The sequence below is a fragment of the Lytechinus pictus genome, unplaced genomic scaffold (genome assembly GCF_037042905.1).
Source record: "Lytechinus pictus isolate F3 Inbred unplaced genomic scaffold, Lp3.0 scaffold_19, whole genome shotgun sequence".
Taxonomy (NCBI): domain Eukaryota; kingdom Metazoa; phylum Echinodermata; class Echinoidea; order Temnopleuroida; family Toxopneustidae; genus Lytechinus; species Lytechinus pictus.
In genome coordinates, this window is record NW_026974140.1 from 2770788 (window position 1) to 2793537 (window position 22750).

The window sequence follows — 22750 nt, forward strand, 5'->3', positions numbered from 1 at the left end:
TCATTTGTCTGTCTTAAAAACATGTTTATTCATTGTTTTAAAGAAGATTCAATCATCTTGCTATCAAAATAATGCTTTATAATTGACTTCTTTCTTTATTTAAAATTGCTATTAACATCATTGACGTTCACATTTGCAAAGATACACTTTCCACTCTCTGTAGTTAATAACCATCATAATATAAATGTGGATGTATATATTTTTGTGAAATTCAAGGAAATTCAAGTAATAATAAAAAGGAAACATTTCAGAATGAATTTCAAGTCCAAAGCACTTGTATTAACAATGGCTCAGAGACATAATCTGCCACAAGTTTGTGTTCAGACTTCAGACTAATGGGGTTTTTTAACGGTTTTGCATAGCTGGACTTCAGATTGAAACAGACCTCACATAATTTCTAATTTACATATAAAGACGTGAGAATGCTGTTCGAGTCCTACGTTTAAAGTACATTTCAGTTTCATAAAGAGAAGTGTCATAACTTTGATAAAACAAGAATTGTGATATGGATGGCTTCCTACAGAAAATATATGATAGTACAAACAAGTCGAGAATTACCAATGCAATATGTCTAAGAGATGTCTGTGCACATGGAATCCAGAAAAAGGGGGGAAAAGTTGCCCAGGGATTACCGTTACCATGAATACAACATAAAATAATGAACCAAATGAAAGACGTCATTGACAAAAGAACTTCCTTTCAAATTTGAAAAGTGCAGACATTTATTTAGAATATTACGCATATGATATATAAGTAGGAAATACACTTTAGGTGTCATTCTTTTGTACAAACATTTGAAATCGTGGGGTTCTTCAAATTAGTTACAACCTTCAAATAGAACATTCAGCATGATTCTCTTATTTTTTTTCAAACAATTTTTATACAAAAAACAGGACAGAAATTCCACTATGACACAGTAATGTAGACCATTTTTAAAAATGGGAGGAAAATAAAGATCATTCACAATACCTACACCTATTTATACTAAAATTGTACAGCACATAGATATGTCACAGTCATAGTGGATAGAGTCAAGGAAATACATCTTTAGTCATGTCACAGGTACTGAAATGCACCATGTTATATTAAATTTTTACTGTATACAAAAATGACTATGAAACAATGAAAAATAAGAAAGTTTTCATATTTGAGTGAGTGGCATTATTCTTCTCTTTCTTACAATAATAATAATAATATAGAGCTGTACAAATAGAAATTTCCTTACTTTCTCTTTTTATAGCAATGATACAAGACTTGTTTTAGATTTCATAAGAAACTGCAAGGAATGAAATTGAAATATGAAATAAAATTATCATAAAAATTACACTTTGGAAAACAATACTTATTCTGCACCAAAATCTACAGTTATATCCCCATCAGAAGAAGCTAATCATTGACTGCTTGTAAACATTAGACGGGAAGTCTATGTAAAAAAAAAGTCTCTGCTTTATAACATTTTATATTCATCTCCTTTGTACAAAGATTGTTCATTTCATATTTGGCCTTGTGATTTAAATAGTAACACACACAACGAATACTCCACCATGACAATCACAACATCTCTACAAACTTTGACAATTGGTCCTGAGGATCGAGTGGTGTCATGTCGGATTCCTCCTGTAGACCTGGTGCTGCTCCGCCCACTGTAGCGGGACTCTGCAGCGAGTTCTTATTGCTATGGCCCATGGCCGTTGGGTTTTGTGACAACACAGGGGTCTGATCCATCTGAATGTCTGTTGTCCCACCCACAGGGTGAGGAGAGTTTATTGCTCCTACTGGCCTTGGAGAAGGCTGAGCAGAATGAGTTCTTGGTGAAGGAGAGGGTTGTGACTGAGGTCTCGGTGACTGGTTAGGATTGGGTGACCGAACCTGTGCCAGGGCATTGGAATTTGTCTGTGGTGACCTGACCTGGGCTAAGGGATTATTGGCATTGGTCTGCGGTGACCGGACCTGGGCAAGGGGGTTGTTCGTGGTCTGAGGAGAACGAACCTGCGACAGAACCTGCTGTGGCGAGCGGTTGGACATAATGCCTTGCTGTTGAACCTGGCCTTGAAGCATGTACTGCATGGCAGGGTCACCCTGTGAGATGCCTTGTTGTTGCTGTTGCTGTTGTTGCTGCTGCTGCTGTTGCTGCTGTTGGAGCTGCTGCATGGTCTGTGGCATCATGTTTCGCCTTTGCTGCATGGCAGAAGGGTGTTGACTGTACTGTGCTGGGTGGCCAGTTGGCATTTGTTGGAAGGGTTTGCCAGGGTTCTGCGGTTGGATCTGCTGTTGAATATAACCCTGCTGAAACCTTGGTCTTTGCCGTTGTTGCATCCACGTTTGATTCATCATCTGAAAAATGTTGAAAGGGAAAACATTAAAAATTGACTTTAGAATGAAATCACTAAATTAATGCAAAACATACAGGATCCTATTGGGATGAGAGTGAAAAGCTTATTTCAAGGGTACCTTGAAAACACCCAATCAGGTTTGTATGCTCTCAATACTTCTGAATTTGCAATAATTTTTTTATCATGATGGTACTAAGGAAAATTCTATCAGACAATTTGTGCACAGGATATAAGGTTGACTGAACAAATAATTTGCTGACCCATTCCATTTTTTTTTTTAAAGAGCTAAAAAAAAAAAAAACTTGGTCAAACACTGTGCACTACATAATATGATGTGCAGAGCTTGAACAGTCCTTACCAGACGGAAATGTAGTTGATTCTACACACATACTACTTGGTTGATATTGCGTGTCGAATAACAAAATACAAATTTACACCGACACATCTGATTGTAGTAACCTTGCAAATAAGGTAATAACAGTGGAAACCTCAAATTTGATTGGTGACTGAGCCCTTTTACCATAGTCATTACCATAACAGCAAATTTACCATAATCATATTTTCTTTCTTAGAGTTCTTTTTTATAGCTTTCCAGCCAAGACAATCAAGCTTAATCTTTGACTTATGTCATATCTTTACTGCTTTAAAAATAAAATGCTAGTTAAACAAGGTTTGCATTGTGAAAAACTACCCGAGGACAATGCATGTGGGTAAACATGTAAGTAGTTTTGAAGAAGACTTAATATTGAAAATATTCTTTTCATAACAAATTAATTCAGAGAATGAACAGTCCTTTGGAGGACAATTTACATGGTGTTCCCACAAACCTCATCCCCATCTAAACTGCTGATTAAGCGTACCTGTTGTGCAGGTTGCTGCTGCATATTTGGTTGAGCCATCTGTTGCTGTGGTACAGGCTGACCAGCAGCCTGCATGTTACCCTGCTGCAGCTGCCCATGTTGCTGCTGCTGCTGCTGCTGCTGTTGTTGCATCCGCTGCTGATGCTCCGACCGTTGCTTGATGAAGGCAGCCATCAGTTGGGGGTTGGACTTCAGGATAGACAGAACCTGCTTCTGTTGCTGAGGAGAATGTGGCGACTTCAGTGTCTGCAGCAATTGCTGCAATGCCTGCTGTGGCACATTATTCCTTTGCGGAGGTATCTGCTGCTGACCTTGAGGCGGTACCTGAGTCATGTGATTTTGCTGAGGCTGGGATGCATTATGTATGACCATGCCTTGTGCATGTTGCTGCATGACAGGCACTTGGCCTTGAATATGTCCTGTCTGATCCATAGGGGGCCTCCACTGACCCATTTGATTCATTGCAGTTACACCACCAACACCACCACCAGGAGGCATTGAAACAGATTTTTGTAATTGTCCACCGTGTTGTTGCTGCTGTGGTGGCTGTTGCTGCATCATTGGCTGACTCATGACAGTTTTCAGATTGGGGTTTCCTCGCTGAGCAGTTGGTGGTGAAATAGTCCTTGGCTGTGCAATTTGATTAATTGGATTTCTAGTTGCATCAACTTGTTGTTGCACAATTTTTACAGCATCGAGAGCACCCTGAGGAGGTGGTGGCACTGCAGGAATGTTTGGTTGTTGTGGAGGAGCAGCTATTGCTGCCTGTTGCTGTCCAGGGGGTAAGGCCGCTTGTTGTTGCTGCTGTTGCATCGAAGATACTGCCGTTTGTTGCGGTGCTGCTTGCACTGCAGGCTGAGATGGAGGCGGCGCTCCCCGCGTCATAGCCGATATCCTACGCCGAAGGAGCTGGGCCTGCTGCAGTCTCTGCTGAAGCTGTTGCTGCCGTAACTTGTGCTTGATATTGATACAGAATGGCACAGTACACTTTTGTTCCTGACAGTGCTTGGCATGTAAACAACACAGAGTAATAAGCTGCTTGCAGATCGGACATTCTCCATTTGTCTTCTTCTTGCAGCCTCTCGTGTGCTGGATAACTCTCTTCATCTTCTGACAGCTCTGTAAGCAGCAGTTGGCATCTCTGCACTGGTTGGCATGGACTAGTGACTGGATGCATCGCTGTATGGAGAGATGACGAGCTTCCTGAGGATTCCTCACTGCATTCGAGCCAGGTTCCACATCCAGTTCTAGTCCCCACTTCTCCATCTTGTGCTCATGTTTGATCTTCTCATAGCATACTGCACACAGATCATAATCCTGGATGATTGGTTGGATAGAAAATTAATAACTCTTTGATTAGAGTATTCAAAAACAAGTGTTGTTCTCTTAAATAACATGTATAAATCAAATTGATGGTAACTATCACATTTCAAAAACTATGAAAAAAAAATAAAATCAAATTTATTTTACAAAAGTGAGATTTACATATCCTTGTAAGAAATTAAAAAAAGAACTCACAAAAAACAGTAAATAGTACAAGAGGGCAAAATTCACTGATCAATTTATTTTAACTCGTTGCATGAGCCAAGAATAAAAAGAAAGAAAAGGGATATTCAAATATTTGAACAAAGCAGCAAGGGTTTTTCACTTACCTCACACACAGTACAGTGATATCTGGTCTCCACATGGTGCTTGCACTCGTTACAGGTATAGACAAACCTATCCTGACCCTGGTTATGAAGCTCACACAGCATACAGAGGGAAGAGAATTTTGCTCGACGTAAGGAAGAGAACTCATAATGCCTCTCTCTTGCCATGGTAAGGAAGGCATCACGTCCGTCCATCAGATCACAGGTAACCAGTGGGTCTGGGTCGTGGATCTTCTCACTGTGTGCTCGCTTGAGCTTGATGACAAAGAACACCTAATCAAAGAAAACACAAAACATACAAAGATGTTAGACCAAATTTATTCAAACTCTGCCTTTGTTCATCTTACCATCCTAACAAAATATCTGTGCTTCACGAGAAGCTTCAACTGTAAATCTAGTCCCCCCCCCCCCCCCGAAACTGTTAAAAAGTCGGGATCAAAACATGCACTCACCTCTCTGTGTTTCTCCATGGTAGCATACAACTTTTGTGAAAGATCATTGCCTTGCTGAGGAAAGTTGGTCTTCTTGTTGTTCTTCCGGGTACTACTGCTTTTGCTCTTGTTCGTCTTTTTGCACTTTTTCTGAGACTTTTTGCTGCCATTTGGACCAACCTGGGTCTGCTATATAAGTAGATAAGACAAAGATTCAGTCAGTAATGACTAGACTATTGAGACTGTGGACATGACTTTGAAATAGGAAATTAACTGAAGCAAATCATGAACAGTTCAAAAAGGAAAATTGACATCCCCCCAAAAAAAATCAAATTGGTAAGAAAATACTACATATAGTACAAGTAGGTAATTGTTTCAATATCGAGTAGAAAGATAAAAAATGCGAATGAACTAGAACTTTCCTTGGAATGGCAAAGTTACAGGTGGTGAATATTCAATAACATGGTAACAGTGCTAAAATAAAATAATCAAAAGGGAGGTTTCCACTGAAGTAAATGGTAACGTTACAATCAATAAAAAGATTTGTATGACAAGCTCCACACAATATTTTTCATTAGATTGGCTGAAAGGCAAGTTGCACTCGATTTTCCCAGGTTCGTTCAAAAGCAAATTTTCTGCAACATAAGTTAAAACAATTTTATCAAAATCTACACATAAGAATTGTAGAGATATATATTTGAATAATGAAGTAAATCATGCAAGTCGAATGAATAATATGGTGTCTAGGATTGAAGAATTTTTACCTCTTCACTGGCACTCTGTGCAGCAGCAGCCTTCTCTGCAGCCTTCAGCCTTTCCTCTTCCTCCTGATCTAACTCCTTGATACTCTCTTCAAGAACATTAGGCCAGAAATCACCCTCAAAGTAAGGAAGCTCAGTGGCACATGTCAACCCATCCTCCATAGCTGCACTCAAGATGTCCTGAAACAAAAAATAATACAGGTAGATATGGGTCAAATCTCATAAGACCACAACATAAAATCCACTTGTGGATGCTTGAACCACTTCTGTGAAAATTGGACTCGGTACTTTGGTTTAGACAATGATATTCTCCAATAAAAAGCAATACAGCTATTCACAAATGTGAAATCTAATAATGTTGCAAGAAACTTATCAATAGCAAGTCACACATATGTCCAAAATTCAATAACAAGTCTTGCAATTAATTTAGAATATGCAAGGCAAGTTACAACTGGTCTGTTTCTATAAACGTCAATCCTAAATTGATTCATAAGACATTGCAGTCAAATACTAATTGTAAATATAAAATTCACACTGGCAATCAATTGCATATGAGTTTCTTGCATTATTCTCTTCGATTAGGAATAGGAAGGACCCCAATGAGACTTACATTGTAGATATTGATGACACCATCAGCTAGGGCTTTGTCCAACATTTTCCTATACCAGTCCTGTAATCTCTTTGGCTTAGGAATCTTCTGCTCCACAGGATGACAATGGAAGATATAATCATCTCCTTCACTCGGTGGACAAGCCCAGATGTGGGCAAACTCATACCTGCACAAACACAGATGTGGGCAACAAAATCGATTAGTATCAAGAAGTTTCACAGATAGCGTTAAAAAATTTGTTGGGAACATCGAAAAAAAAATGACATATATTTCACGTTTATTATATTTTGAAACAGAAATTAGAGTGCATAAAGAAAGGTATCATTAGTTACATTTATCAAATTTTCTAGGAAGTTGGGATAATGGACAAAGATAAAATGATAAAGCATTTGCTACCTCCATATATTTCAGGATAAAAAAATAATATATGATTTATATAGTGCACTTTCATCTTAATTAGATGCTCAAGGCGCTTCATCTATTGTAAAGAATATGCACATAAAGTTTAACCACCCCCCTTTGAAAACAAAAAGCAAAGAACAGATGGATGAATGTTTAAACCTCTTGACTTAGATAGAACAAGCAAATCTTACCCTAGACATCCAGTGTATTCAAGGTATCCAATAAGTATTTCATGATAGACAGCGGTCCTGAAAGCCCTAGGTTGGAAGAAATGGACACTGTCCAGGTAGGATATATACACTCGCCTAAAAGATATAAAGAGATACAAGAATTAAATGATAATCAAACATATGCTATCAAAATATATATGTTTGATATGATTGATGGCATATGATATGTGAAAAAAGTTGTTTGGTAATTAGGAAATCTGGATTACAAAATAATAGCAAATGAAGGGCTTAATATCCCAGCAATAACCATGCCTATGCAATACCCAACACATTCAACAAAGTTGTCTTGCAAGCCTTCACTCCAATGCCAATGTGTGAGCCAAGTCTAATGAGCATTTAGCAGAAACTGAGGAAGTGGTTTGATCTACAATATATCAACCAATCACGTGAATGTTTAACAGTGTCCAATAATACACTGATTCCTATACATCCCCTTGAAACTTTGTTTGGAATGGGTATATTAAGAACTGATCACCTGAAGAATCATTTATGCTTTTTAAGCAGTCATAAAAAATAACTCACAGATCAAGTTAAATTCTGGAGGTGAAGTTGATTTACAGAAGGGATTGTTTCCAAATGATTGGTTGATTATAATGCATTCTTTGAATTTGTGTATGCTGAAGAATTTTAATATTATCAATATGATAAATAAATAATCTCTATTCTGTTGAGAATTATTACACTTGCATAGAATTGGATGTATGGGAATACAAAAAATATCCAGCCCAAGCATTTCAGATTTTATTAATGGGGGTCATGTTATGAGAGTAAGGGCAGCTGAAAGGAAATCTCTTGCAATCAATCTCTTTAATATAACATAACAATTTGAAAGTTCTCAATCATATTTTCGCAACTGTAACTTTCTTGATGGCTCATGAATCGATATACCTACCCCTGGTTTGGCTTGGGGCTATCTGAGCCATATTCTTGCACATGCATCCCAAAGAAGCACACCTCTACCCCATCAATCTCCTCAAAGGCAAAGAGTGCTTTTGACCTGTATGGAAAGGTATCAGGAAGATCATCTCCGTATCTACAAAGGGAAAGAAAAGAAGAGATCAAAGCATAAACCATTGTCAATGAAAAATCAGGTACACATTTGAACTTGAAAAGTTTCAATACATACTACTGGGAAATAAACTATCAGGACAAAGTGAAGTACACAAAATGCTGAAAAAACAAGGTTACTTGACTGCTCCATTCCATACAGTGTGCTCCTTTTCATAATCTGAACCCCATTTGTTTTGATTATGGTAACTTTGCCATTATTATAACTACCATGGAATACCATAATTGGAAGTCCATTGAGAAACAGGACCGAGATGAAGACATGTAGACTTACCTTGAGTTCATTCCTGGCTTGACCTCTACAACCTTCTCTGTACATGACATGACTCTAATGACCACTTCACCAGCACCAGCGTTGCGATCTCTAAGAAACTTGTTGACCCTGTTTTCAAGGTGAGTTCCTAGCTTCGAAGGTTGCAACTCTGTAGAAAGAATGAAATTATCATCACACTTTATGACATATCTTGCTGCAGTTTACAACTCTATTTAAGAAGGGTATAAAATTTGTCATGTCTTATATCTAAAATTGTTATGGAAAGATGGGCAGACTGTAATGGTCTCTAAAGGAAAAGAAATATGAAAGAGGTGTATTTAGAAACAAGTTGTTTAATTTCAGTTTTTCAGTAATCATTTCAGTTTCGTCTTGCACATAACCAATACTAATATGAAACTGGCTACTTTCCTAAGTATATACAGTATCGTCAGTTCAACTTTATAAAAACCACATATACTACATTAATAATTAATATTCAATGTCATGATATCGTAATTAACAAACTGGTTTGGCTACTCACTCTTTGCTGTGAACTTGTTTTCTTTCTTCTTGATATTTTTCTGTTTCCGACATCCATCACAGATGAAGCCATCAGTCCAGATGACATCAACATGGAGGACACAAATTTGATGTAACTTACGACCGCACTCAAGGCAGTTGTACATCCTGATAATGAAAAACAATACATGTGCAAAATACTTCAAATAATTGTAGTAACAACACTCTACAAGTTAAAATAAGCTGGACTTTAACCAGTTTACAAAACAAAGCACAACAATATCATAACAGATTATGGGAAAAATCTCCTTTTAAGATGGGTTCTGGGGATTTTTTTAAAGTTTCTTTTTAAATATGACCTTAACCCTAAATCAATATTTTTCCAAGAAATTTTAAGACAAGTGCTATTGTCACTAGAAGTAGAACACATGCTTATGTCACCTTCTCATTGTCCTAAATAGCTCCAGCATTCTTTGCTGACTGTAAAATGTCAAATCATCAATAACTGATAACATAAGACACCAGACCTGCAGTATAATAATACAACTTCTTTATTTTTTATGCCAAAGTTCATTTACAAATGAGAAAATTGCTGTAGTTACATATATCTATTGTATCACTTGCTGTCGGTGTATATTTCTATGAAATGAATGAAGAAAAATATACTTACGGTTCAGGTTCAAGAATGTCATTCTTCTTCCTGCAAAATGTCTTCTTCTCGATTGTCCTATATTGGTAAATAATAATATAATTTTTAAAAAGCTTATCAGGCTCTCCCATGTTCAATTTCTTATCACAATCACCATCATCTATTTCAGTCAGCATTTTCAGAGGGGTTATTTCTGTCTGGAACTTCCTTATTCAGATAACTTTATTGCTTTCCTTCTCTAACATATCTTTCCATGCCATCTTTGGTCTTCTTTTTCCTCTTATATCATTCATATATTGATTATCATAAGCAACTTCCAGTCATCAACTTTTTTATATTAAATTATATAGCAGTAATAAATTTAATGTTACATATTCATTAAATTTTCATTTCATCTGAACTGTAAACAGTGACTATGATATTTAAACATGAGAAGTGAGTTTGCAAGAAAACAGGAAAAGGTTCAGGCTTTATTTATTCTTTTAGACTAATCCTTGATACACTTCCATATAAAAAGAAATTCAAAAATATCCATTTGGTGATGAGGAACTTTTGAAAAAGGCTTACGTTTGTGATTGTGTGGGGTCCTCTCCAAGGACAACGGTGTCACCCTGAATGTCATTGAAGCACTTCTCACAGAAATGATACCTGTTGGAAACAAGGCCAACACTTCTGTAATTTGAAGTAATGTTAGGCCAAGTACACCGACACAAAGACACAATAGGGATAGTGGTAGAATGTGAAAGATGGAAGAGTAAGAGGGGTGAGATGTTATGTGGTTAGATTAGACTACCAAAAATGAAAGAAAGTGATGATTAAAAGAACTCAGCATGGAATAAGTGGAATTTTATAATTGACCTACAATGATCACAACACTATTTTTTAATTTCATAAGACTAAAAAGTGTGCAAAGAATGATAGAATGATAGAACACAAAATAATCTATGCATCTTGACTCTTTACTTAAATACACTATGTTCCAAAGTACTAAATGAATATAAGGAATGGAATATGAAGTGCACATGTGTATTTCACTCCAATTAGTAAGTAAATGAAAGATGGAATTTTCTTAGCTTAAACTTTCAAACACAAAAAACTTTCTCTTGATGTAAATAATTCAAAGACCACATCTACAAGTACACTAATATATATGAATGTGATTGCTAATGTTTGTTGGATTAATTATGTTGCAGCTTTTTATTTTTGTACAAACATTTACATAAAGTACATAAGTTATACTGGAGTTCAGTCATTTTTTTAGCTGTGCATTGTTACTAATTCTTTGACAGAATGATTAAAAATATCATTTGAATGACAAGTATACTTCCCCATATTTTTGCTTCAGATATAGGAAATCTTCAAAGAATTTGATTTGGCTCTTTACAATGTTTACAAAGCTATGCATAAACCCATTTCACATTTTATGGCTAGTGTAAACTTAGTAATGTAATCACCTGTTCTGGTATGTCCAGTAATGTGCATCTCTTGGTATAGTACACAGCTGCTTTCCATAACAGCACAACACTTGAGGATGGAATACATGCTAGGGGAAATAAAATGAAGTATAAGGTATAAGTATTAGGAAAAGTCATGTAATGGAACTGGTACCCTTGTACATTCAACATGGCAATGAATGAAAGGCAATATTAGCAATGGTGAATGAATGAAAAATATTTTTAGTCTTTAGTTGTTACCTGGACATTTCCTCTTTTAATTTGTTTAAAATATGAACTGAATAAGCGACATGCTATAAAATTATAATACATAAAGATAAAGCCCTGACAATCCACATCATAAGTATCATAAGAATATGCAACTGTTAGTGCTGAGTTTTTTTCTTCATGAATTGCACAAAGCATATCACATCACAGTTACAGACTTTAATAAATGACACTCTTTCATCACAGATATCGATAGTATTCATTTTGAAACATTTTCCTTGCATATTTATCAATCCATATGAAAATTACATTTCATACATAGAACTCAACATATCATCAACTAAAGCTAATTACCAATATCGTTAATGCATGGCTGTCTCACACAAAGGAAGTTGATTAAGTAACCGTTATCCACTTTCCTTTTTCTATCATAATTTAAGCAGCCTCCTGTTTATAATACTTCACATTACTGTCAAATATTTATTGCTTGTGTATTCACTTGCCAGGCCTGATCCCTCTTTCAGGTGAAAGTCTTGAATTGTTTCTGGATTAGTAATAAATAATTACCTTTCTACCACAGCAGTAGCCCAGCTCCTGCATGACCGGGTCAATCTCTTGCTCAAAGACTTCAGCCAGTTTGGTACAGTACTTGTAGACCCTCGATGTCTTGCGATTATAGAGCCATGCATTGTCGAACATCAGCCAAACATCATCCACAAACTGCCACGGGTCAATGTATTGGCCCGTGTCCAGCTTGTTCTTGATGGTCTGTAGGTCCATAGGTGTCTTCACGATGTCATAGTAATCCTGTAAGTGGGATTTTTTTTGCCGCATGCAATTACCCAACTTAAAGATATACACATACATTCATATATACATTTCGGGTAAAAAGAAAGAGCTGCTTGGTCATAATATTAATGGCAGCTCAGTCCATAGACTTGAATCAGCTGTACATTGAAAATTGTTTCAATAGTTTTTTATTTTAATATGTTTACAGTTATTTTTGGATTTCAAAGCTTGTGTTGGACATAGTAATTAGACTTCAGAACTTGATAACAGAAAAATGATGCAAAGCAAATGTCACAGAACCGAATGCCAGGCATTTATCACTGCAAGATACTTATTCAGTTTCCACATTCTTTTCATCCATTAGAAGAGGTCCTATTAAGAGTTCAACAATGATGAGTCGATATCTCAAGTCATCAGACAAGTATGTGTTAAGTTCTCTGAAGATTTTTCCCCTTATAAAATGCTTAATTGTTTTAACCCTAAATATCCCCGGGGTATTTTGATTCTTGTCATTCCCGGGGGGGGGGGGGGCATTATGGCCCCCCTTAATTAACCCTAAAATGGCCGGGGGGGGGGGGTTGAATCAACCCCCCCCTCAACATTTTCAGCGATCATTCCACCGCGCGAAATTTTTTGACCGCGCCACTCGCAGAGTTTATACCTTTAAGTCTCGCGCATCTTTTGAGACCAAATTTACGACGCCCAGGTACGCGGTTCCGAAATTACGCAACATTTTGTAAGTGCATGTCAGACCAAAAATTGTTCCAAAACGTGATTTTGTGTACAAAGTCAATGCAAATTGAGTTTTCTCATCTTATTCATAAAGATATGATTATTTTTACTTTAAACAGCTGAAAGCAATTGATTTTAGCATAATTATGCTTCAAAAAGTTTGTGCAATAAATCTCGTGAAAAAAACAAAGAAAAATTAAAGGTTGAAAAACAAAGAAATACATAAGAAATTCATAAAACAATAAAATACATAAGAAATTTATTTCCAAACCAAAGTTTTTTTCAATTGCCATTGTTAAGAATGCTACAAAGAAAATATTTACCAAAAATTAGCATTCTAGGAGCTTTATTTAGTGAATTAGAGCAAAAAGTATGATTTATGCATAAATTAGCATAATTAATTCATATTAAGTAAAATCTCATTATTTTGGAAAATTTTACCATACAGCCTTGTAGATTACATCGCACACTACCAGCGTGCAAATTTTTGCGGCGCTTGCGCGATCGGCGGCCGAGATCTCAGGGGGGGGTTGAATCAACCCCCCCCCCCCCCCGGCCACAGAACAGCCAAAAAAGCCCGGCCTAGTTAGGGTTAAGATCTCAGCCGCGGATTGCACGATCACAATGAAAATTTGCATGATGGTACAGAATGACGTAATCTACGCAGTTGCATTGGTAAATTTCACTGAATTCATATATTCATATTTTATATGAATTCATTATGCTAATTTATTCATGAAATCATACTTTATGCTCTGATTCACTAAATAAAGCTCCTAGAATGCTATTTTTTGGTGAAAATATTCTTTATAGCATTCGTAACAATTGTGAATGAAAAAAATTCTGGTACCAAGACCGATTTTTTATGTAATTTTTTCTTTTCTTATGTATTTCTTTGTTTTTTTACTTTTTGTTTTTTTATTGTTTTTTTCGATGGAAATTGTTCCAGACTTAATTCTGATCATAAACAAGGCAAAATTAATTAAGTTTAATCAGTAAAAGTAGAAATAATGATACATTTATGAATTTTGGCTAATACACAATCTGCATTGGATTTGTACATGAAATCACGTTTATGAGCAATTTGGGGTCTGACATGCACTTACATAATGTTGCGTAATGTCGTAACCGCGTACCCGGGCGTCACAAATTTGGTCTCAAAATTTGCGCGAGACTTCAAAGTAAAAAGTCAGAGAGCGGCGAGGTCAAAAAAATTTGCGCAGCAGATATATCGCGAAGATTGTCGAGGGGGGGCATTATGCCCCCCCCCCCCCCGGGAGAATTAGGGTTAACAGAAACTACATATTCACTCATCTTGAATCAGTGACCTGGCATGTATCGACTCCTGCAGCAAGTGCGCAGCCTTTAATTTCTCTGAAGACTTAGCAATAGTGCCATGGTAGTTACAGGCATTTTAATTCAGAATGAGGATTAATATTGAAGTAAAAGATAGGTGTGGTTTGTAGTTATTTTTTTTTTTTGCAACATACCAACCCTTCCTTCTTCTGTGGATCTATATACCTTTGAAACAGAACACTAACAAGGTTGTAAATACTTACAGGAATCTGCAGCTTGAGAGGATCAACTGGCTGTTGGAAGGGTAATGATTCTGGGTTTTGGCGATATAACTTTTCAAGTGTGGGCATGAGGGCCTGCCTCAATTCATCAGGTTTGAATGCTACAAAGAGAAACACAATAAACAGCAGTTTAGGTGCAATTCGATATCATTTTTTACTGATATTCTCATGACTTACTGTTTGACATATAAAACTAGGAGCTTTTTTAAGATAACAATGGTAATATATTGAGATGGAAATCATTTTAATTCACAGAGAAATTTCAAGTCCAACTGTACTGCTTTTAGAGTAATAAATCTCTTACTAACATTTGATTCTTATACTAAAATGGTTATGTTACTAATATTCTACATTTTACGATGCAAGTAAATGACCCATCACAACTTACTCTTCATTGCCTTTGGTTTTTTCGACTCATTCTTAACCAATTGCGTTGACATGGCACCAGACGTGGATGCCTTGGTGCCATTTGTACTGTTAACTGATGCTGTAGCACCGCTGGAACTTGTGGTTGTACTGTTGCTTGTTGTGGATTTTGAGGAAGGGGTTGCTGACGCTGCAGTGACCTCCCCCTTGCCATCATGGTCCATTGGCTCAGACTTGATGACAGGTTCTGTCTTGATGTTCATATTGCTAGGTTTGTCACCATAGCTGCATGGCTTCTGAGGGATTGCTGTTGCTACAGCCGTTGATGACTCTTGTTTGATAAGACCCATGGACGGTTTACTCTTTAATCCTGATGTCTCCAGGGGTTCCTGTTTGATAATCTTCTCTGCCACTGATGCCGGGTTGTTGCTGGGAAGTTGCTTTCCTCCAATCTAGACACAATGAAACACACAATCACATTACTCTCGTCAGATATCACCAGAATGAAGAAAGAAGTAAAATTTCAAATAAATGTGTACTCCTGAGACATGTAAGCATCAAAAGTTTTTTTTTAATGAAAATTAATGAATCTTAAAAAAAAAAAAAACATGAATATAAACACATGTAATGTATCAGTATGTGAACCAACACATAAAAACTATGGCAAGTGACATTTTTGCAACTACCCTCCTACAGCAAAAAATACATTGCCATGACATTTGTGTACTCCACTTTGGAGATGTCAATCACATGGAGATGAAATGAGAAGCATAGGGAATAAAGTTGAATAAATATAATGGTAACTATACCTGAGGCTTAACATCTTCACTGTGATCAGTATGGTTTGAGAGTGGACCAGATAAGCTTGCCTGAGGTGTAGGCTGACTAGAAGAAACTGAACTGACTGATGGCAATGAAGACTGACGGGAAAAGAAAAGAAAAACAAAAAAAAAGATATTAACAACAAATATCCATAGAGGTTGTCTCCAGTAATACACTTCATCTTAGAGTATGATGATTCAGAACATTAAAAATCTTTTTTTCATGCCTGCATTATCACCCCTAATGTTAAATATTTCATTCCAAAATGATATTGCAGACCAGTCAATTGATTAATAGGATGGAAATGTGGACTCACAGCAATAGGTGATGTGTTGTTCTGAGTTGGTATTTGTTGCTGCTGGGTGGGTTGCTGTGCCTGAGATGTGATAGCACCAACACTCTGCGGCTGTGTCATAGCTGCACTGGCTGGAGCCTTGCTGACAGCATTCGCCATTGACTGTGGTGGCCCAGGGATTGGAGGGAAGTTACGGAACGGATTTGGGTTGGGTTGTTGCTGCTGCTGCTGCTGTTGAGACTGGTTGGCAAGTTGCTGCGTTTGAGGTTGCTGTGGTTGCTGACCAGGGTGCAATGGTGCTTGCATTGTTGATTGTTGGCCAGATTGTTGCTGTGGGTTGACAGTAGTTTGCCCAGGTCCAACTGCATTTACCATATTTGGCAAATTCCCAGGAACATTAGTGTTCATCGCAAGATCTGCAATTAACAGAATCCATATTTTCTAAATGATTGATTCTTATTTTTTGTGTTTGTATGTAAACATTTTAAAAAATCTACAAGAAATCTAACAATTCTGAACTAATCCTCATTTCTTTCTTATTTGAAATACTATAAATAATAAAATAAATAACTAAAGACTAGATAAGCCATTGATTTCCAGGTTTCTAACTATTCAGTGCTTTTACTAAGATTTAAACTGAATTTACACATGTGCAGTTTTGTTCTAACAAACACATAATAGAAACAAAATTTTAACTGGATTGCATTTTGGAGTGTTATCAAATGACCATAAGATGACAAAGTGTTCATCAAAATTGACTTGATAGGCATTTCTTTAAGCCAATTTTTAACTAGAATGATAATTAAACTTAATATCGCCAAGAAATACAGTTGCCTGATTCAAATCCTTCTTCAGTCTTCTAACAGGAATTAAAATGTATAAATGATGGAATTATATGAGTAAATCTTTACCAATTCAATTCATCCAATGAATTCCAGAATCTTTTTAACATACTGCAAATGTTAGCAACATGAAGGGTTAGCACCTTAGCATTAGTCCTGTGATGTGTAGACAACATTCATATGTACATGTCCTTTCACAAACTATTTCTCTTCAATTACTAAATACTACACACACACACACACAAATACAGCCAGAGGAATGAATATTGATGTCGCCAAGTGCACTCAGTCTGCCTTACTAACTAAAATGATCCTTACAGTTGTATGAAATATTTACTTGAAATAATCAGAAAATTCTGAAAGCCATGCCAGGATGAATTTGAAAAATAAAGAATTTATTTGAGTCCTCATGAACAAACAAAATCAGAAACTATATTAACAGCGCAGAATTAACAAGGGAAATTAATACTTTTACAGGTGGAGATCAACTGATCGTGTTTATCAAGTGTCGTTTTGGCAACAAGAAAGTGCACTTTAAACATACACTACATGCTTTTTTGTAGTATTTGGTTATATGTCAAGAAAAGATACTTAGAACTGAATGGCGCAAACTGCAAAATTATCAAAGTTGACAATTAACAGGTCACTTATACTACTAAAAAGAAATGTGATGTGTTAGGCACCAATTCCTTTTTAACCCTAAATCTCCCGGGTATTTTGATTCTTGTCATTCCCGGGGGGGGGGGGGGGGGGGGCATTATGGCCCCCCTTAAGATCTCAGCCGCAGATTGCGCGATCACAACAAAAATTTGCATGATGGTAGAGAATGACGTAATCTACGCAGTTGCATTGGTAAATTTCACTGAATTCATATATTTTTATTTTATATGAATTAATTATGCTAATTTATTCATGAAATACTTTTTGCTCTGATTCACTAAATAAAGCTCCTAGAATGCTATTTTTGGTGAAAATATTCTTTATAGCATTCCTAACAATTGTGAATGAAAAAAATTCTGGTACCCAGACCGATTTCTTATGTATTTTATTGTTTTTTTAATATCTTATGTATTTCTTTGTTTTTTATTATTTTTTCGATGGAAATCGTTCCAGACTTAATTCTGATCATAAACAAGGCAAAATTAATTAAGTTTAATCAGTAAAAGTAGAAATAATGATACATTTATGAATTTTGGCTAAATACACAATTTGCATTGGATTTGTACATGAAATCACGTTTATGAGCAATTTTGGGTCTGACATGCACTTACATAATGTTGCGTAATGTCGTAACCGCGTAGCCGGCCATCACAAATTTGGTCTCAAAATTTGCGCGAAACTTGAAAGTAAAAAGTCAGTGAGAGGCTGGGTCAAAAAAATTTGCACAGCAGATATATCGCAAAAATTGTCGAGGGGGGGGGCCATTATGGCCCCCCCCCCCAGGAGAATTAGGGTTAACTTAAATGCTCAAGGTAAACACACACACAAAAAAGTGAAGTAATAAAACAAGAAACACAAATAAATGAAGATCATGCAAGAAAATAATAAAAAATCAATAGCAAAGACTAATTCCAAAGAACTGGAAGTAGATTTAAATTACATGTGTTTCATTCCATGAGGTTGGATCACCAATGACATCACCATATAGGACCAACTTCACAATAATTGCTGTCTCAATGAATACAGAACAAGCAGACTTTCCAATAAAACACTCAAGTGTTAGCATCACATGCAAAACAAATTAGTCAACATATCAAGCTGATTGGGGTGAGAACATGCCAAAACAATTTACATGCAAAAGAGAGAAAGAAAGTTTCCCGAAGGGACCAGTAATATTCTCACCACGTTTGGGGCCATTTGGAGTCACTCCACTCAAATCTTGCAGGACGGTAGAGATGTACTCACTCTGTGTAAGACCAGTGAGAGCACCACGGCTGGCTCCTTGACCTGTCCCAAGCTGGCCTGGTAGCAGCTGTCCACCTGGACCCACTGAGCCAGGTAAACGATTGCCATGCTGCTCAGCTACCCTCTTCTGACGCTTCTCTTCTAATTCCTTCTGAATTTTATAGATCTTCTCAGCCAGAAGATGGTAATATTCCTCCTGTTGCATGCATGTTGAAATGAAAGAAAGATAAAATTATTGAACAATATGCCCCATCATTCCACACTGATTACATAACTATAACTCTACATCTAGCTGGGATGTCATTACTCACTATTGATCTTTAGTTTTGAGAAACTACTATAAAACTTTGACACAAGTGTTAACATGTCATTAAATGCACCCCCCCCCCCCATTTACCCTCCATAAAAAAAATTCCATCAGAAATGTAAAAATAAAAATAATTATTTCATATTTCACTTATGAAAAGAAAGATAACTTCTCAAATTGTGAGCTCTTCATATATATCAAGGAAATAAAATGGAACTAAACTTACCCTACTGCCTGCTTGTTCATACATGTCCTTCTCCACTTTGCGGGCATAAGCAACCAGGTTCCCCATGCGCTTATCCCTCATGGCTGCTTGATCAGGGGAGGGAAATATTGCTTGCACCCTGAAAAACAGGAAACGAGAACTACTATTCTAAGCATCATTTCTTGGGGAAAATATAATATTTTAGCCACGTATATAAGTAATACTTTCTATACATACAGATTCAAAATCAAACTGCATATCCTCAACATCTATTTTGCAGAAATTCTAATTTTGCAAGTATTCTACTTCACACTGCTAACAGGCATTTTATTTTTTAATATTTTATTTTATTTATTTTTTTTTTTTTTATCTGTAGAAGTGAAAATAATGATACATTTATGAATTTATTGGATTTGTACATGAAATCATGTTTTTGAGCTATTTTGGGTCTGACACTAACATAATATGTGATTTCGAAACAAAGTGAATACCCGTCGCATACTTCGTCTCAAAAGCTGTGTGAGACTTGAAAAAAAAATCATGAAACGAAGCAGCGCAAACTTTTTGCATTGCATACTTATTGCAAAAAAATTTACAGGGGGCATTTAAGAACTACCCCCTCGTCTTTTTAGAGTTGAATAAACTTTTGAATTTATTCATGGAGCAAACGGTGACATATTTGTTCCTGCAACAAGTGCTCAAGGGTTTTTTTCATCTAAGATATAGGGTTAGGGTTGTAATAGGGTTTCATGTTAGGTTTAGGATAGGGTAGTGTTAAATCCAGGGTTGAAGTTGACCATTCCATTAGTGCGTGGAATTTACAGCAGAGCAATTGTTGCTAGAGCAAACGTGATGGCACCGGAGCAAATATTCATCATATTAAATGCCAAAACAGTCATTGACTGAACCATTGATATTTGTTTTTGTTGTCATTGTACACCAAGAACAAGAGCATACCTAACCTAAAATGAGAGTATCGAGTACTTTCTGCAAGAAATGAAGAGTAAATCTTTTAATAACATGGATTTTCTGACAAAACATGCCCTTCAATCCCTGTATTTAAAAAGTTGCTTACAATTTATGGACTAGGTGGGCTCTGAGATCCTGTGTGACAAATGCATGCCATGGTTGGTTGGCTTGGGACTGGATTGCAGCTGGGAGCCCAGAAGCTGAAGACACATTAATCTCTTGATTCCGGATGCTTTTAATAATGTTGGAGGTGTTCAAACTTGCAGAGTCCAGGGCTACTGCTATGCTGCTACTAGCTGCAACCATGGTGTTGGTAGGTCCTGCATTGCTCAAGGAGTTCATGCCTTGGAAACTGCTAGCTGGCGGAGCATTGCTGCTTGTTGGCAATGCAGCAGCCTGTTGTGATGGTTGCTGGGCCGGCTGCTGGGGAGGCCGCTGTGGTTGTGTCTGACCAGGCTGTGCATTTGGTTGAGGTTGTTGGGCTTGCCCTGGTTGCTGCTGCTGCTGCTGCTGTACAACCTGCTGTGTAACCTGTGTTGGTGCCTGTTGTGCTGGAGGCTGTTGCTGTGCTGACAACTGCTGCTGTTGCTGCTGTTCTAAACCTGCAGTAGTAAGAGGTTGATTCAAGACAGGACGTGGAATATTTCCTGCTGCACCTGATGCCTGCGGGATATTCTGCTGGTTCAACAGGTTTCCAGCAGATTCTCCTAAAAATTCAAAGGGAAAAAATATGAAAATATGGTTTGTTTCAAATACCAACACACAGCATATAAAATACATTCCACAATCATTTCAGCAGGTTAACACTGACCATTTGCCTTCTTAAAAAATATGACAGTACATGTCCTCTTTTCAAAAACACATAAAAACCTTAAATTTGCATTTGCATTGATTACCTGATATTCCTTGCATTCTTGGAGCTTTAATGGGGATGCCTAGACTTTCAAATGCACGTGCCATAGAGTTGTGATCAACAGAGACTGGTGCAAGATTCTGCAGAAACTGACTTGCTGTAGCTGTTGGAAGCGAACAAAAAACAGTGCAATAAGTTTGGACAACTCCTATTACAGCCGATATTTTAAACTTTAACATATTTATACCAGTAACATCATATACACTCAGAGCACAATGACAGGCTCTTACTTCAATAGGCATGTCCTCGATTTTTCATGGTTTTCATGGCCAAACCTGTCCCAGATTCAATGGAAGAATCATTGACCCCTCTAACACCATGTTAACTTCTACTTCTATATGTATGTTGCATTTTGGAAAATGGCTATCAACTTTACAATTACAACATCAGGATTATAATGTATTTGTGTGATCATGATGCAAAAGACTGAGAAAATATTTAATAACTACAAACCTTTTTAACTATATGTGATAAATTAACTGAATTAACACAAATTTACATAAGAACAAATAAAAATAAACCTTTAGCTAGATTAGATTCTCACCTGCAAACAGTAACAAGTGGAATGCCTCTGGCCGTCTCACCTGCATCACGCGATTCAATATAGCAGCAGTGCTGATTTTGAAAACTACTATAACTCGCACAAGATGTTCAGTGATACTTGGTTACTCTTATTTCCACGTTTTATGAACTAGACCAATACACTTATAGAGATATGATGGCAATTCAACAAATACCCCCAACGTGGCCAAAGTTCTTTGACCTTACATGACCTTTGACCTTGATCATGTGACCTGAAACTCGCACAGGATGTTCAGTGATACTTGATTACTATTATGTCCAAGTTTTATGAACTAGACCAACACACTTTCAAATTTATGGCTGTAATTCAACAAATACCCCAATTTGGCCAAAGTTCATTGACCCTAAATGACCTTTGACCTTGATCATGTGACCTGAAACTTGCACAGGATGTTCAGTAATACTTGATTACTATTATGTCCAAGTTTCATGAATCAGATCCATAAACTTTCAAAGTTATGATGGTAATTCAACAGATACCCCCAATTCGGCCAAAGTTCATTGACCCTAAATGACCTTTGACCTTGGTCATGTGATGTGAAACTCATGCAGGATGTTCAGTGATACTTGATTAACCTTATGTATAAGTTTCATGAACTAGGTCCATATATTTTCTAAGTTATGATGACATTTCAAAAACTTAACCTTAGGTTAAGATTTTGATGTTGATTCCCCCAACATGGTCTAAGTTCATTGACCCTAAATGACCTTTGACCTTGGTCATGTGACATGAAACTCAGGCAGGATGTTCAGTAATACTTGATTAACCTTATGGCCAAGTTTCATGAACTAGGTCCATATACTTTCTAAGTTATGCTGTCATTTCAAAAACTTAACCTCAGGTTAAGATTTGGTGTTGACGCCGCCGCCGCCGCCGCCAAAGCGGCGCCTATAGTCTCACTCTGCTATGCAGGTGAGACAAAAATGTATGCCACAGCTAATGCCTGAATAGAATCAAACTTTCTAAACTTTCAAATAATCATCTCTGTGACCTATAGTTTTGTGACCCAAGGGTAGGCA

At 36.9% G+C, this 22750-nt stretch overlaps 1 protein-coding gene across 16 annotated transcripts in view; it reads right to left on the reverse strand.

The window, feature by feature from the left end:
* The window catches only part of LOC129261031 (histone lysine acetyltransferase CREBBP-like), a 36630-nt gene continuing 13880 nt past the window's right edge, over window positions 1-22750 (reverse strand). For 4 of the 16 annotated variants that reach the window (XM_064114216.1, XM_064114217.1, XM_064114211.1 and 1 more), the window contains exons 6-27: window positions 21132-21251; window positions 20342-20942; window positions 19288-19405; window positions 18692-18950; window positions 16029-16423; window positions 15700-15810; window positions 14913-15342; window positions 14507-14625; window positions 11994-12233; window positions 11220-11308; window positions 10333-10413; window positions 9787-9843; window positions 9139-9284; window positions 8619-8766; window positions 8169-8309; window positions 7238-7351; window positions 6645-6810; window positions 6038-6214; window positions 5295-5462; window positions 4846-5115; window positions 3194-4510; window positions 1-2334 (exon numbers count right to left, since the gene is read on the reverse strand). In XM_064114216.1, the coding sequence (XP_063970286.1) occupies window positions 1552-2334; window positions 3194-4510; window positions 4846-5115; window positions 5295-5462; window positions 6038-6214; window positions 6645-6810; window positions 7238-7351; window positions 8169-8309; window positions 8619-8766; window positions 9139-9284; window positions 9787-9843; window positions 10333-10413; window positions 11220-11308; window positions 11994-12233; window positions 14507-14625; window positions 14913-15342; window positions 15700-15810; window positions 16029-16423; window positions 18692-18950; window positions 19288-19405; window positions 20342-20942; window positions 21132-21251 (6050 nt within the window). In that variant the 3' untranslated portion in view covers window positions 1-1551. Of the gene's footprint in view, window positions 2335-3193; window positions 4511-4845; window positions 5116-5294; window positions 5463-6037; window positions 6215-6644; window positions 6811-7237; window positions 7352-8168; window positions 8310-8618; window positions 8767-9138; window positions 9285-9786; window positions 9844-10332; window positions 10438-11219; window positions 11309-11993; window positions 12273-14506; window positions 14626-14912; window positions 15343-15699; window positions 15811-16028; window positions 16424-18691; window positions 18951-19287; window positions 19427-20341; window positions 20943-21131; window positions 21252-22750 lie in introns of all 16 variants that reach the window. The other 12 variants (XM_064114215.1, XM_064114210.1, XM_064114209.1 and 9 more) reach the window with 6 other exon arrangements.